Source organism: Cucurbita moschata, unplaced genomic scaffold, assembly GCF_002738365.1.
Source record: "Cucurbita moschata cultivar Rifu unplaced genomic scaffold, Cmos_1.0 Cmo_Scf00034, whole genome shotgun sequence".
Taxonomy (NCBI): Eukaryota; Viridiplantae; Streptophyta; class Magnoliopsida; order Cucurbitales; family Cucurbitaceae; genus Cucurbita; species Cucurbita moschata.
The window spans coordinates 422139-433288 of record NW_019268550.1 but is presented as its reverse complement, the minus strand read 5'-3'; the positions used below and the strand labels follow the sequence as shown (position 1 = coordinate 433288).

Sequence of the window (11150 nt, the reverse complement as noted above, 5' to 3'; positions counted from 1 at the left end):
TCTTTTTTTTTTTTTTTTTTTTTTTCCATTTGTGAAAGTATAATATTCAAAGGTAGTGAAAAAAGAGGTGTTCATGTGGGCATGATATTTGAAGGTGGTGAAAAAGAGGGAGAAAAAAGAAAAAGAAAAAGAAAAAGAAAAAGAGCATTTAAAGGAAAGGGAATGAGGAGAAAGCAAAGAGGAATAATAATAAAAAGAAAATAAATAAATAAATAAGAAAAAGTTGGAGTTGTATGGTTGTTGGTATAGGGTTAAAGGGATGCCTTTGAAAACTAAAGCGTCGAGAGAGCTGGTAAAGAGAAACTTCCAAAAAGATGAGAGACAAAAGTGAAAAAAAAGCCTACAAAATAAATTGAGAACTTTGAGATAATGAATGAACAATGAAACAAGAACAGGTAAAAATTATTTTCTTTTTTATTTTTTTTTTAACCGAACATTTACTTCATTTCCATTTCAATTCTTATTCCTTTAAAATATAATTTATTTATATTTTTTTTAAATATAAGGTTACTTTAAAATGACTTTAAACACTACAATATCCCATTAAAATTTTTATCATCAAAAAAATTATTTTGATAATATTAAGGTTATTATTATTATTATTATTATTATTATTATTTTATTGATATCAACGTATGTATTTGAGAAAGAGGGAGCTTTGCTTTTAATGGCTAAATGGAAATCTGATAAAGTGAGTAATAAATAGGGAAGAGCGGCGAGCTCGTTATTTGACCCATAGGCTCTCTTTTGTTCCCTTTGTTTGCTAGCTTTGCTTTTGATGTTGTGTGGAGTCCAAGGTTTTTTGTTCTGTTTCTTTTCTTTTCCTTCAAAAGGTTTGACCTTTGAACATTTGGGGCAGAGTTTTGTCTATGGGCCTATTGGGCCTGGATAAGTATGGGCCTGTCAGATTGTTGAATTGGGGAGACCATATCTGTTGTTTTTTCTTTTTGCTGTTAACTATTTTTAATAGTATTTATTTTTTTGAAAAACTTTTTAATTTATTTTTAAAATATATAAGATTTGATTGAAATGGATATTGATTAAGTTAAAATTAAATTTAAAGTATAGTTCTTTAAATTATCTCTCGACCTCTTGGATGGAATTCCGCTAAATCAACGTTGAAGATTCAAGGTTGATGTTTTTTGGTCGTCTAGTTCTCCACGCACATTAACTATAAATAGCTCATATTGCATTTCCCTCTCTTTGCATTTCGCGTTCTCTACTCATACCTGGTCTCTCGTCTCTGCTTCGGAGACGATTCTTTCTCGCATTTCCATTTTCTGTTCTTCAATTTTGCCTGAAGGATCCATGGCTGACCAACCAGGCGGGCTGGATTCGGTTATTAACAAGATCTCCGGTAAGATCGACGGCTACAATTCTTCCTCTTCCTCCGGCTCTGATGATGGCCACCCTTCAAAAATCAATGCTGTAAAATCCCACGTTTTTAGGCTCTTCGGTAGAGATAAGCCCGTTCACACGGTCTTGGGCGGTGGAAAACGTACTCTCTGATCCTAATCTCTATCTCTGTCTTTATCGTGATTGATCGGTTAATGGAAGATTTTACGGATATATAAGTATTGGATCATGCTCTGTTTGTCATTCTTACCTATCAAATTCCTTTCTGTCTTTCTACATTGTTATAATCGAGATGTGCTTGCGCGAGTTCTTGCCATTTTTCGTTCGATTGGATGACTGTCCAATGTTTTTTGCCCTATTTTTTGAAGGAAACAATTTCATTGATTGAATGAAATGGTACTAAGAGAAAAACAAATCCAAACGGATCGCATAAACGATGACTGATTTCTATAAATTTTCTTATGCATTTTCTAAAAGAAGAGTTGCTTCTTACATCAGAGATTGAGTGATTGTCCAATGTTAAAACGGAGAGTATTCTCTTTTTCTTTCAATCAAGTTATGGATGAAAACCTTAGGTTATTAGCGTTATGGCTTCATAATCTGTGCCAATGAGTATTGACATAGGCTCTTGACCAAGAGGTAGGAGGTTCCAATTTGTGACCTTGAGATTGGTGTGCTAAGAAAACAAATTTCTGTTGTTTTACCCCTCACCGGTTTGCTGTCTTTATCCGTGAGGGACCTTTTCTTATAAGTTATGGTTACTTCCGGTTGCAGCTGCTGATGTTCTTCTTTGGAGGAACAAGAAGAACTCTGCAGGCATCCTTGGGGGTGCCACTGCCTTGTGGATTCTTTTTGAGTTGCTTGAGTACCAATTAATCACTCTCGTATGCCATATATTAATTCTTGTACTGGCTCTAGTTTTCACGCGGTCTTATGCCAGTTCGTTTATCAACAAGTAAGGACTTCGACTTGCAAAATCTAATGCAATAAATAGCCTGTTTCGCCCTTTTTTTTATATATATATATTTTTCGTGTTCTTTGTACAGGTCCCCACCGCAAATCCCAGATTTTAGACTTCCTGAAGATCGTCTACTCGAGGTTGTCTCTGCACTGAGAATCGAAATCAACCATGTAATCTCCAATTTACGTAACATTGCTTCTGGGAGAGATTTGAAGAAATTCCTCCGTGTACGTTCACTGTTACTATCTCCTGAGTAAAGGAAATATTTCTAGACTCGATCATCTATAGGAAACTTCATTTTTCATCAATTGGTTCATTTACTAATCTGGTAATGCTGCTGAGGATGTTTTATACCATTAACAGGCTTTTATTGGCTTATGGGTTCTATCAATGGTTGGAAGCTGGTGCAATTTTCTGACCTTGTTATACACATGTAAGGACTACTCTTTCAATCTTCGCTGAGAAATTACCAAATCGCCTGCATTTAGGTGCTTACATAATGATATATTGATGTGCTTATTGATGCTTGAAAAACAGCCGTTGTATTGCTACACACTGTGCCAGTGCTATATGAGAAGTATGATGACCAGGTTGACGCATTTGCTGAGAAGGCTTTGATAGAGGTCAAGAAGCAGTATGCTGTATTTAGCGCCGAAGTTCTGAGTAAAATCCCGATGGGGGCACTTAAAGAGAAGAAGAAGGATTAGGTTATGTGGCATTTTTGTCTGGTTAGGCTTACCTTCATATCTCTCCGTTGTTGCTCAATACTCAGTTTCAAATTAAATTCATAAACCACAACATTATGAGCCAGTCCAATCTTCTGATGTGCTCTGGTACTAGAGTTCTTAAAAAAAAAAAAAAATCAATAAATGTTCGAAACCACGTTCGAAAGAGAGATCCTTAGAATATGCTAGTATTGCTAATAAATATTATTTGTACTAAGAAGATACCTTCCTTTTCGGTGACTAAATCATAGGAATCTTGAAGTTAAGCGAACTTGGAACAATTTTACATTAGGTGACCTCTTGAAAATTTTTCTAGGAAGCATGTAAAAAGGTTTGACTGAAATCTTTTAACTTCCATCATCTATCATGTATGTTAAATACAAGCGACCTGGGAGCTAGTTTTGCAACATATGAAGTGGGAAGTGGGAAGAAGTGAATTTCGTGATCGAACCATTAGTGAATTGAAAGAAATCACGAGAAAACAAATTATTATCAAACAGTGCCTTAAAAATTAGAATGGACTCTTCCTTCTTTTCGCACTATGAATTATGTTTAGTTTGATCTCCCTCCCATCAAGTTGAGAGAAGGAAAAGAAAAACAGCAAGACAACTCTTGGGATCAGTTTCTGAGGATTGGAAAATTCAAAATTTCTATTCTTCATTAGCTTACTCAGCATAATGTCTCAAATGAACATTTTATTTAGAATGGATTCAAAATCTGAACATGGCGCCATTCACAAAAGTGGCATCCACCAGTTCCTTGTGATGTAAAACAGATCCAAGGTTGCTATCACACGGCATTCAAGGTTTGAGTAATTTATCTACACCCGAAAAGTTCGTCAGCATCATTGCTGCAGTAGTGCAATGAAGCTTCCTAGGATTTTTCAAAAATCCTCAGACATAACTCATGGAGACTGGCTTTAGCACAGACCAGTTTCTTCTAACTTTCCTAGAACTCATTCCCTACAAAGGATTTGCATACCGTAACGTTCATGCCATGAACTTCAACTTGATGTAGAGCTCAATTATTTGACATTCATGTCGGGAAAAATCCGAGCTTGCTTTAGCTTTGTGAACAGAAAGATCTTGAATTGGATTGAATTTTTCTTTCCTTGGGGTAAAGGATTTGCATTGATACCTAAAGGTGTTCAATGCTATGCCAATAGGATGGGTTTTAACCTTTAGTTATCATTGTCTCATAAATCCTCCATAGCTTAAGGACGCTATCAAGGGAACCCCACAACTTAACTGGCAAAAATATGCATATTTATGGCTTAGCTAGTCTGTCTTGTTAGCAACTATAGTGACTGGAGGATGACTCGCAACGACAGGTTGCATGTGGGAAGTCTCGGTCCCCACGGAAAATGTCAATATAGAAACGATACAAGAACAAAACTTATAAAGGCCATCCATCACTGTGCTTCCATGGTCGAAAAGCAGAAAATCCAACAAGGCTGGCAAAAACTAGTAGAAAGAGACAGAGAGGTAATTCTATCATACTTTGTCATTTGTCCTAGCATACTTTGTCCATGTCTCCTCCTTCCTGCTATAGACATGTGACAAACTTCTCATTCTTAGGCAACATTTTTAGTCCATTAGCTAAAAGTCAATCACTGTTTAACAAAAAAGCAGGATTGGATCTGTTTAAATACCAAATTGTTGGTCAGGTCTCTCGTTTTCTTTGAACGGTCTTTTGGGAAACATTGGGAGAGGTGGGAACCATTTATTAGTCTACTCGGTTTTTTTTTTGTTCTTTTTTCTTTTCTCGTAGACTAAGAGTATGTAAGAGTCCAAGTCCACCGGTAGTAGATATTGTTTTCTTTGGGCTTTCTCTTCCGGGCTTCCCCTCAAGGTTTTAAAACGTGTCTACTAGGGAGAGGTTTCTACACCCTTATAAAGAATGTTTCGTTCTCCTCCCCAACCGACATGGGATTTCACAATCTATCCCTCTTCAGGGTCAACGTCCTCACTGGCACTTGTTCCCTTCTCCAATCAATGTGGGATTCCCCAATCCACCCCCCCCCCCTCTTCGGGGCCTAGCGTCTTTGTTGGCACGTCGCCTCGTGTCCACTCCCCTTCGGAGCTTAGCCTCATTGTTGGCACATCGTCCGGTGTCTGGTTCTAATACCATTTGTAACACTTGAAATCCATCGCTAGTAGATATTGCCCTCTTTGGGCTTCCCCTCAAGGTTTTAAAATGTATATGTTAGGGAGAGATTTCCACACCCTTATATAAAATGTTTCATTCTCCTCCCCAACGGACGTGGGAGTTCACAATCCACCTCTTTGGGGCCCAGCGTCCTCGCTGGCACGTTCTCTTCTCCAATCGATGTGAGGTCCCCCAATCCACCCCCCTTCAGGGCCCGACGTCTTTCATGTCCACTCCCCTTTGGGGCTCTGCCTTCTCGCTGGCACATCATCCGGTGTCTGGCTCTAATATCATTTGTAAAAGTCCAAATCTACAGCTAGAAGATATTGCCCTCCTTGGGCTTTCCCTTTCGAGCTCTTCTCGCTGGCACATCATCCGGTGTCTGGCTCTAATATCATTTGTAAAAGTCCAAATCTACAGCTAGAAGATATTGCCCTCCTTGGGCTTTCCCTTTCGAGCTTCCCCTCAAGGTTTTAAAACGTGTCTGCTAGGGAGAGGTTTCCACACCCTTATAAAGAATGTTTCGTTCTCCTCCCCAACCGATGTAAGATTACAGAATCCACCCCTCTTCGGGGCCTAGCATCCTCGCTGACACTCGTTCCTTCTCCAATTGATGTGGGATCCCCCAATCCACCCCCCCTTGGGGCCCAACATCTTTGCTAGCACACCGTCTCGTGTCCACTCTCCTTCGGGGCTCAACCTCCTCGCTGGCACATCGTCCGGTGACTAGCTCTAATACCATTTGTAATGGTCCAAATCCACCGCTAGTAGATATTACCCTCTTTGGGCTTTCCCTTCCGGACTTCCCCTTAAAGTTTTAAAACGCGTCTGCTAGGAAGAAGTTTCCACACTCGTATAAAAAAATGTTTCTTTCTCCTCTCCAACCAAGATTTAATACTCTTTTTTGCTTTCTAGGCACAATTATCCTCTAGTGTTTAAGAGCTTTTCTGCATGGAGTAGGTACTTCTGAAGTTTCCAAATACGAAGACAATAATGGTGCATTAACAAAGTGAAAAGGACCAGGCAAATCTTGTTGGTACTCAGAAAAAGATAAGGTTTCTAATAACAGACTGTTTGAGGATATGGCTAAAATGGTTGCCCATTCTGAACTGAGTTTTCGGCCTTTTCGGGTTTGGTAATGGATTTAATGTATTCAAATGACCTACCAAAAGCCTTAAATATTCAAGAATGTTCATGAATGACTGTTTATAATATGAAGCACACAAAAACTGAAAGCTACAATTTTGCAGCAGACACATGAGCATAAATGGAGCCCATGTTCATCATTATGCCCAGAGATGAAACTGAAAGTTTGGTCTGAGGATGCTTCAGTGGCTTGCGATGTGACTAAAATTCATGCATATCAAACAGTTCCATTGAATCTTATTAGCTTTGTGCGAGAAAAGTTAAAGAGTTAACCACTTTTCTGAATCGTTTGCCTGCCACCAAAAAGCTAAATTCAAGTGCTAAAGTATGCATACGTCCGGTCGAAGATACATTGGTTTCCCTCGATCCAAGTGCCCTTCTAGTTTTGAAGTTTCCGTGGTTGAGAGAGGATGTGAGCCAGATACTGTATAACTAAAAAGATGGGGTTTTGTCTCTTTTAGCCTAAGATAGTGGGTGTTGTTCAAAAACACTTCTTTCAGACTAAAATTTCAACTGTGGTTTGCAAGATGAAGTTGCTACTTGGTAGCACGAATGTGTTGATGAAACTTTTGTGCTGATGAAAAGTAAAAATTCTGTTTTGTATGAACGAAGCAGAGCTGGAAGGCATTCTCGTTTTGAATTTGGAGCCAAGGGATACTGATTTTTGGTCCAACTCTTATGATTGCTTCTGTTGTCATCCATCAGTTTGCTCAGCTTTGGACAGTTTATCGATTGTTGAGATTCATTTTGATGGATTACTGTCTAACATTTTAATTAAATGAACCATTTATTATCTTCTTTTCAACAGATATAATGTGATCGAGACGATAGCCGAGCTGGAGACTCCAGAGATCTTACATAGACCCGAGTCTATTTTGGTTGTATTTACTTTTGTCTGCTTTGATATGTTTATAATTATAAGTTATTAAATTTATGTAAATTATGTTTTGCTCTTTATTGTTTTGCTCTTATGTAATAAAGAATGTGATATGGAATGTTTTTATAAATTGGATTTCTTAGTGAGTAGGTAATACATGTTAGGATTGTATCTTAATAAAATCTACTTAGTTTAGTTTAAAGGGTGTGAAAACTTATTCCTGTAGACGCGTTTTAAAAACTATGAGACTGATGTCAATACGTAATGAACAAAAGTGGACAATATCTGCTAACGGTAGATTCAGTCTGTTATAAATGGTAACACAGTCAGTTGCCAGCAAGAGAGGGGAACACACATTTCTTATATGGATGTGGAATTTTAAAATTATTGGGCTGATGGCGATACGTAACAGGCTACTGTTACACCATCGATATTAAGATTGGTAGAAATGATATAAAAACTTTGTTTTTTAATTCCTAGAATCTCTGTCACAACTATACTAATAAAAGAAAATCTTCATACACTTCATAGTTGAGAGTCAATATCATGGTCTCCAAAGGTGGTCATCTTGGAATCTCTTTGTAACGGCTCAAGTCCACCGCTAGTAGATACTTGCTATTTTCGGTATAAACAAGAAAGTAGATATAATGATAAACAAGAAAGTAGATATAAGGATAAACAAGAAAGTATAAGTAGATATAATGATGGTGAATTGAAGAAACAAAACCCAACAATTATTGTGAACAAAGAACATGTAATGAAAAAGCAAGTTGGGAGTGGTTTCATGTGCAAATGAAAAGAGGACAACATTGATAAGGATTCCTTGCTTAACAAAAGCAACTTAGGGGACCCCACCACCACAATTTCCCTCTAACCTCATTCAATAGCTACCAAGTCTTTTAGATCAGTTCACTGTCAAGAAAGGGCAAATATATTCATATCAGTCTGAACCTGCAGCAATATATTCATATTCATTAGAAATATGAACAAAGTAAAGAACAAAAATGATATCCATCTTAATCAATTTCATTTGGCATTGGCATTTGAGTATTTACCTCGAGGAACCTGCTCGCTCGGTCACGGGCATACCGAAACAAGCGTTCCCTTGTTAAAGGATTTTTATTACATAACAGTTGAGGACAAACAAAATTTATGGTCACCTTTCCTGTTCCTCTGTAAGGTCTGAAATTTTCATCACAGACAAAATGGAATGGTACATTTGAATCCAAGAAAAAAAGTAGACGAAAGGGACAAAAAGCTTAGTGGATGTTATCATTTCATGTCTCATTTTTCTCTTCTATGCTTCTCTGTCTTCGATTGCTCTTTTGTTTTATCATCTTCTCTGCTTTCACCTTCCTCCAGATTTTTCGTCTGAAATTACTCAATCTCGTCCTCCTGTTGATACCAAAGGTTTGAATAAACATCAGAACCCGAAAACGAGTTTGATATAAGATACTAGTATACTATAATGATAATGATGATGACCAAACTGTAACACGCTTCACATACCTATAGATTTCTTGCAATGGAGGACTGCCTCGTAGATTGAGCTCTCAGAATCACAGGATCTTCGCCAATCATCGGCAGAGTAAGCTACACTTATTCGCGGCGACGCGTCGTATGAATATTCCCAATTCTTCATAGATTTGGATCTTCTACCAACATGTTCTGGTTTGGAGCTTGATGCTCTATGGCCTCGGATTCTTTGGTACAACGGCTTGAAAAAACTAAAATACTTCTGCAATACTTTTTTCGATAGTTTCCGACACTTTCTCATCGACGAACAGTCAGAAGTATTGGCTGGATGGGTGTTGTTTTCTGTATGGGAAGATTTTGGAAAATTTGAATTGAAATCTTCATCCTCATATTTCTGAACTTTCACTGGGTCAATGAAAAAAGGCACAAGGCAACCATTGGAAATCAGCTGGTCGGCATGTACAAAAGTGAGAGAAGGCGGTGAGACAGGGAAGTCAAATTTGAAATCTTGAGAATTCCTAAAAAATCTCTTGGACGGTGGCATTCTCGGGTCCATCTCGATGAAGGAGGAGGCTTCATCGGAAGCGTCGAGAGAGGTCCTAAAGGAGTTGTTGCCTGAGCTATCTAGAGATGGCTTTATATTCACTAGCCAACTATATGAAAAGCTATCAATAGAAAGAGGCTGGGATGTCTCCATTCCGGCAGTTTTACCTCAATATATGTGCAGAGGTATTCCGGCAGTTCAAAGATACTAATAAATACACAAAGGGAAATAGCTACTGAAAACTCTCTTCTTTATGGAACATATCCACAGGGGCTTCGAGGTTCGCATATGTGTGTGTGTGTGTGTGTGAGTGTGTGTATATATATACACACACACACATATATATGGAAACCTCAATGTCCTCTCTCTCTAATTCTTATGCTTTTGATTGGGTAAGAAACAGTGAAATTAATAATTCAAAAAAGGAGAAAAAGGTGGAAAGGAACAGAAATTGGAGTCCCTACAGGCAAATATAATGCAGTGTTTGCATCAGTACATTCAACCCCACATCTCTTTTAATCATTCCCCCTCTCTATATACTTCATGAAGAAGACAGATTCTCTTTCCAAAAAGATATTCACTTTATTCATCACAAGTTTGAACCGTAAATGCGAGACATGAACAGGTCGATTCAAACTCGTTAGAACTCCACGACACAACGACAGATGTACAAAAAGACGTCACATTCCAACTCTCATTCAAAGCATTAACCAAAAAAGAAAAGAAAAAGATTTGTTTTCAATGATTCCCAATTCTCATACGTAGACAAGTTCTGGTCCTTGAATTTGAATAATGGAATAATGGGATTTGTGATTGAATTGGTGGTGAAGAATTGGATGCGGCAAAATATCAAACAGTTGGAATGGTAAAGAATGATCAGAGTTTTTGATCCACCAGCAATGTGAGTGGTGGTGAGTTTGAAACTTCTCCCGTTTAACTGTCAGAGAAAGTTGTGTCATTTTCATTCAAATTTGAATGAGAATTGTAAAATTCATCAGACAATGGTCCAAAAGAGATTGTCGGCAAAAGACATGGACAGAGGCCGAGGTCTTCGGGACAACACCCAAAAAAGGAGAGCGACTCGAAACCAATTGGTCCCCTTTTGAAGACAATAATGATTGCAAGAGAATCCAAACATTCATTGCCACATTTTGATTCCCAAAGAGAATGTTGTGTTTGGTTTGTAAAGTCTGGTTACAATATTCAATATTCGGGAAGAAGAAGAAGAAGAACAACAACAACAACATAAAGGGAAAGTACACCATAAGAAACCAAGCTAAATTTAGGGCAATCATGGAGAAGAACAGCGATTTCAGCTACCAAAGCCGAAAAAGAAGAAGAAATTGAATCCAAACCCAATGATTTCTTGCCATGGACAAATCAAACCGTGACTGCAACAAACTCGACATGCTTAATAAACTAAAACAAATGATTAGAACTTGTTGGTTACCTCAGAAACCGTCGCGATTAGAAGAAACCCTCCGATTCGATTGTTTTGGGAGATTTATAGGCCTAATGAGTTTGTCCATTTAGGAGCAAGTGAGGTCTACTGAAATGCTTGCAAGTGTGTAACAGACACCTCGCTCGCATTTCCAGAAGGGCAGATTTTGAGTAATATTATATTTGTTCCGCTGGATTAGGTTCTGGTGTTCCTCACATGTCTTTATATTATTTTTCTTTATAAAATTGTTATTACACGTTTTACTTAAAACATCAACTTTTTTTTTATATTTATATTTATTTAATTTCTATAAAATTTTATTTACATTTATATATAAGTGTACGACTTAAATATATATATATATATATATATATTTCATGGAATTATATTATAAACTTGGTGAATGGTTGTAAAGTTTTTATTATTGAAATTAAAAATCGTATATCTTCAAAAAAAAAAAAAAAAAAAAAAAAAAA

The 11150-nt window shown here is 37.4% G+C and overlaps 2 protein-coding genes across 4 annotated transcripts; one reads left to right on the top strand and one right to left on the bottom strand.

The window, feature by feature from the left end:
* The first annotated feature begins 1190 nt into the window (after positions 1-1190).
* Positions 1191-7343, top strand: LOC111430763 (reticulon-like protein B1). 3 transcript variants are annotated; one of them, XM_023067166.1, is made up of 6 exons: positions 1191-1498; positions 2131-2311; positions 2403-2544; positions 2681-2750; positions 2855-3045; positions 7145-7343. In XM_023067166.1, exons 1-5 carry the CDS (start codon positions 1309-1311, stop codon positions 3022-3024), a joined length of 753 nt encoding a protein of 250 aa, XP_022922934.1. In that variant the 5' UTR covers positions 1191-1308; the 3' UTR covers positions 3025-3045; positions 7145-7343. The 3 variants fall into 3 exon arrangements, with proteins under 3 accessions (XP_022922934.1, XP_022922933.1, XP_022922935.1); XM_023067165.1 differs by lacking the exon at positions 7145-7343 and adding an exon at positions 6952-7136; XM_023067167.1 differs by lacking the exon at positions 7145-7343 and adding an exon at positions 6949-7136.
* An 867-nt stretch (positions 7344-8210) lies between these two features.
* LOC111430461 (probable membrane-associated kinase regulator 6) lies at positions 8211-10676 on the bottom strand. The gene is made up of 2 exons (XM_023066679.1): positions 8723-10676; positions 8211-8608 (listed from the first exon to the last, which is right to left on the bottom strand). Exons 1-2 carry the CDS (start codon positions 9384-9386, stop codon positions 8595-8597), a joined length of 678 nt encoding a protein of 225 aa, XP_022922447.1. The 5' UTR covers positions 9387-10676; the 3' UTR covers positions 8211-8594.
* Positions 10677-11150: the final 474 nt, after the last annotated feature.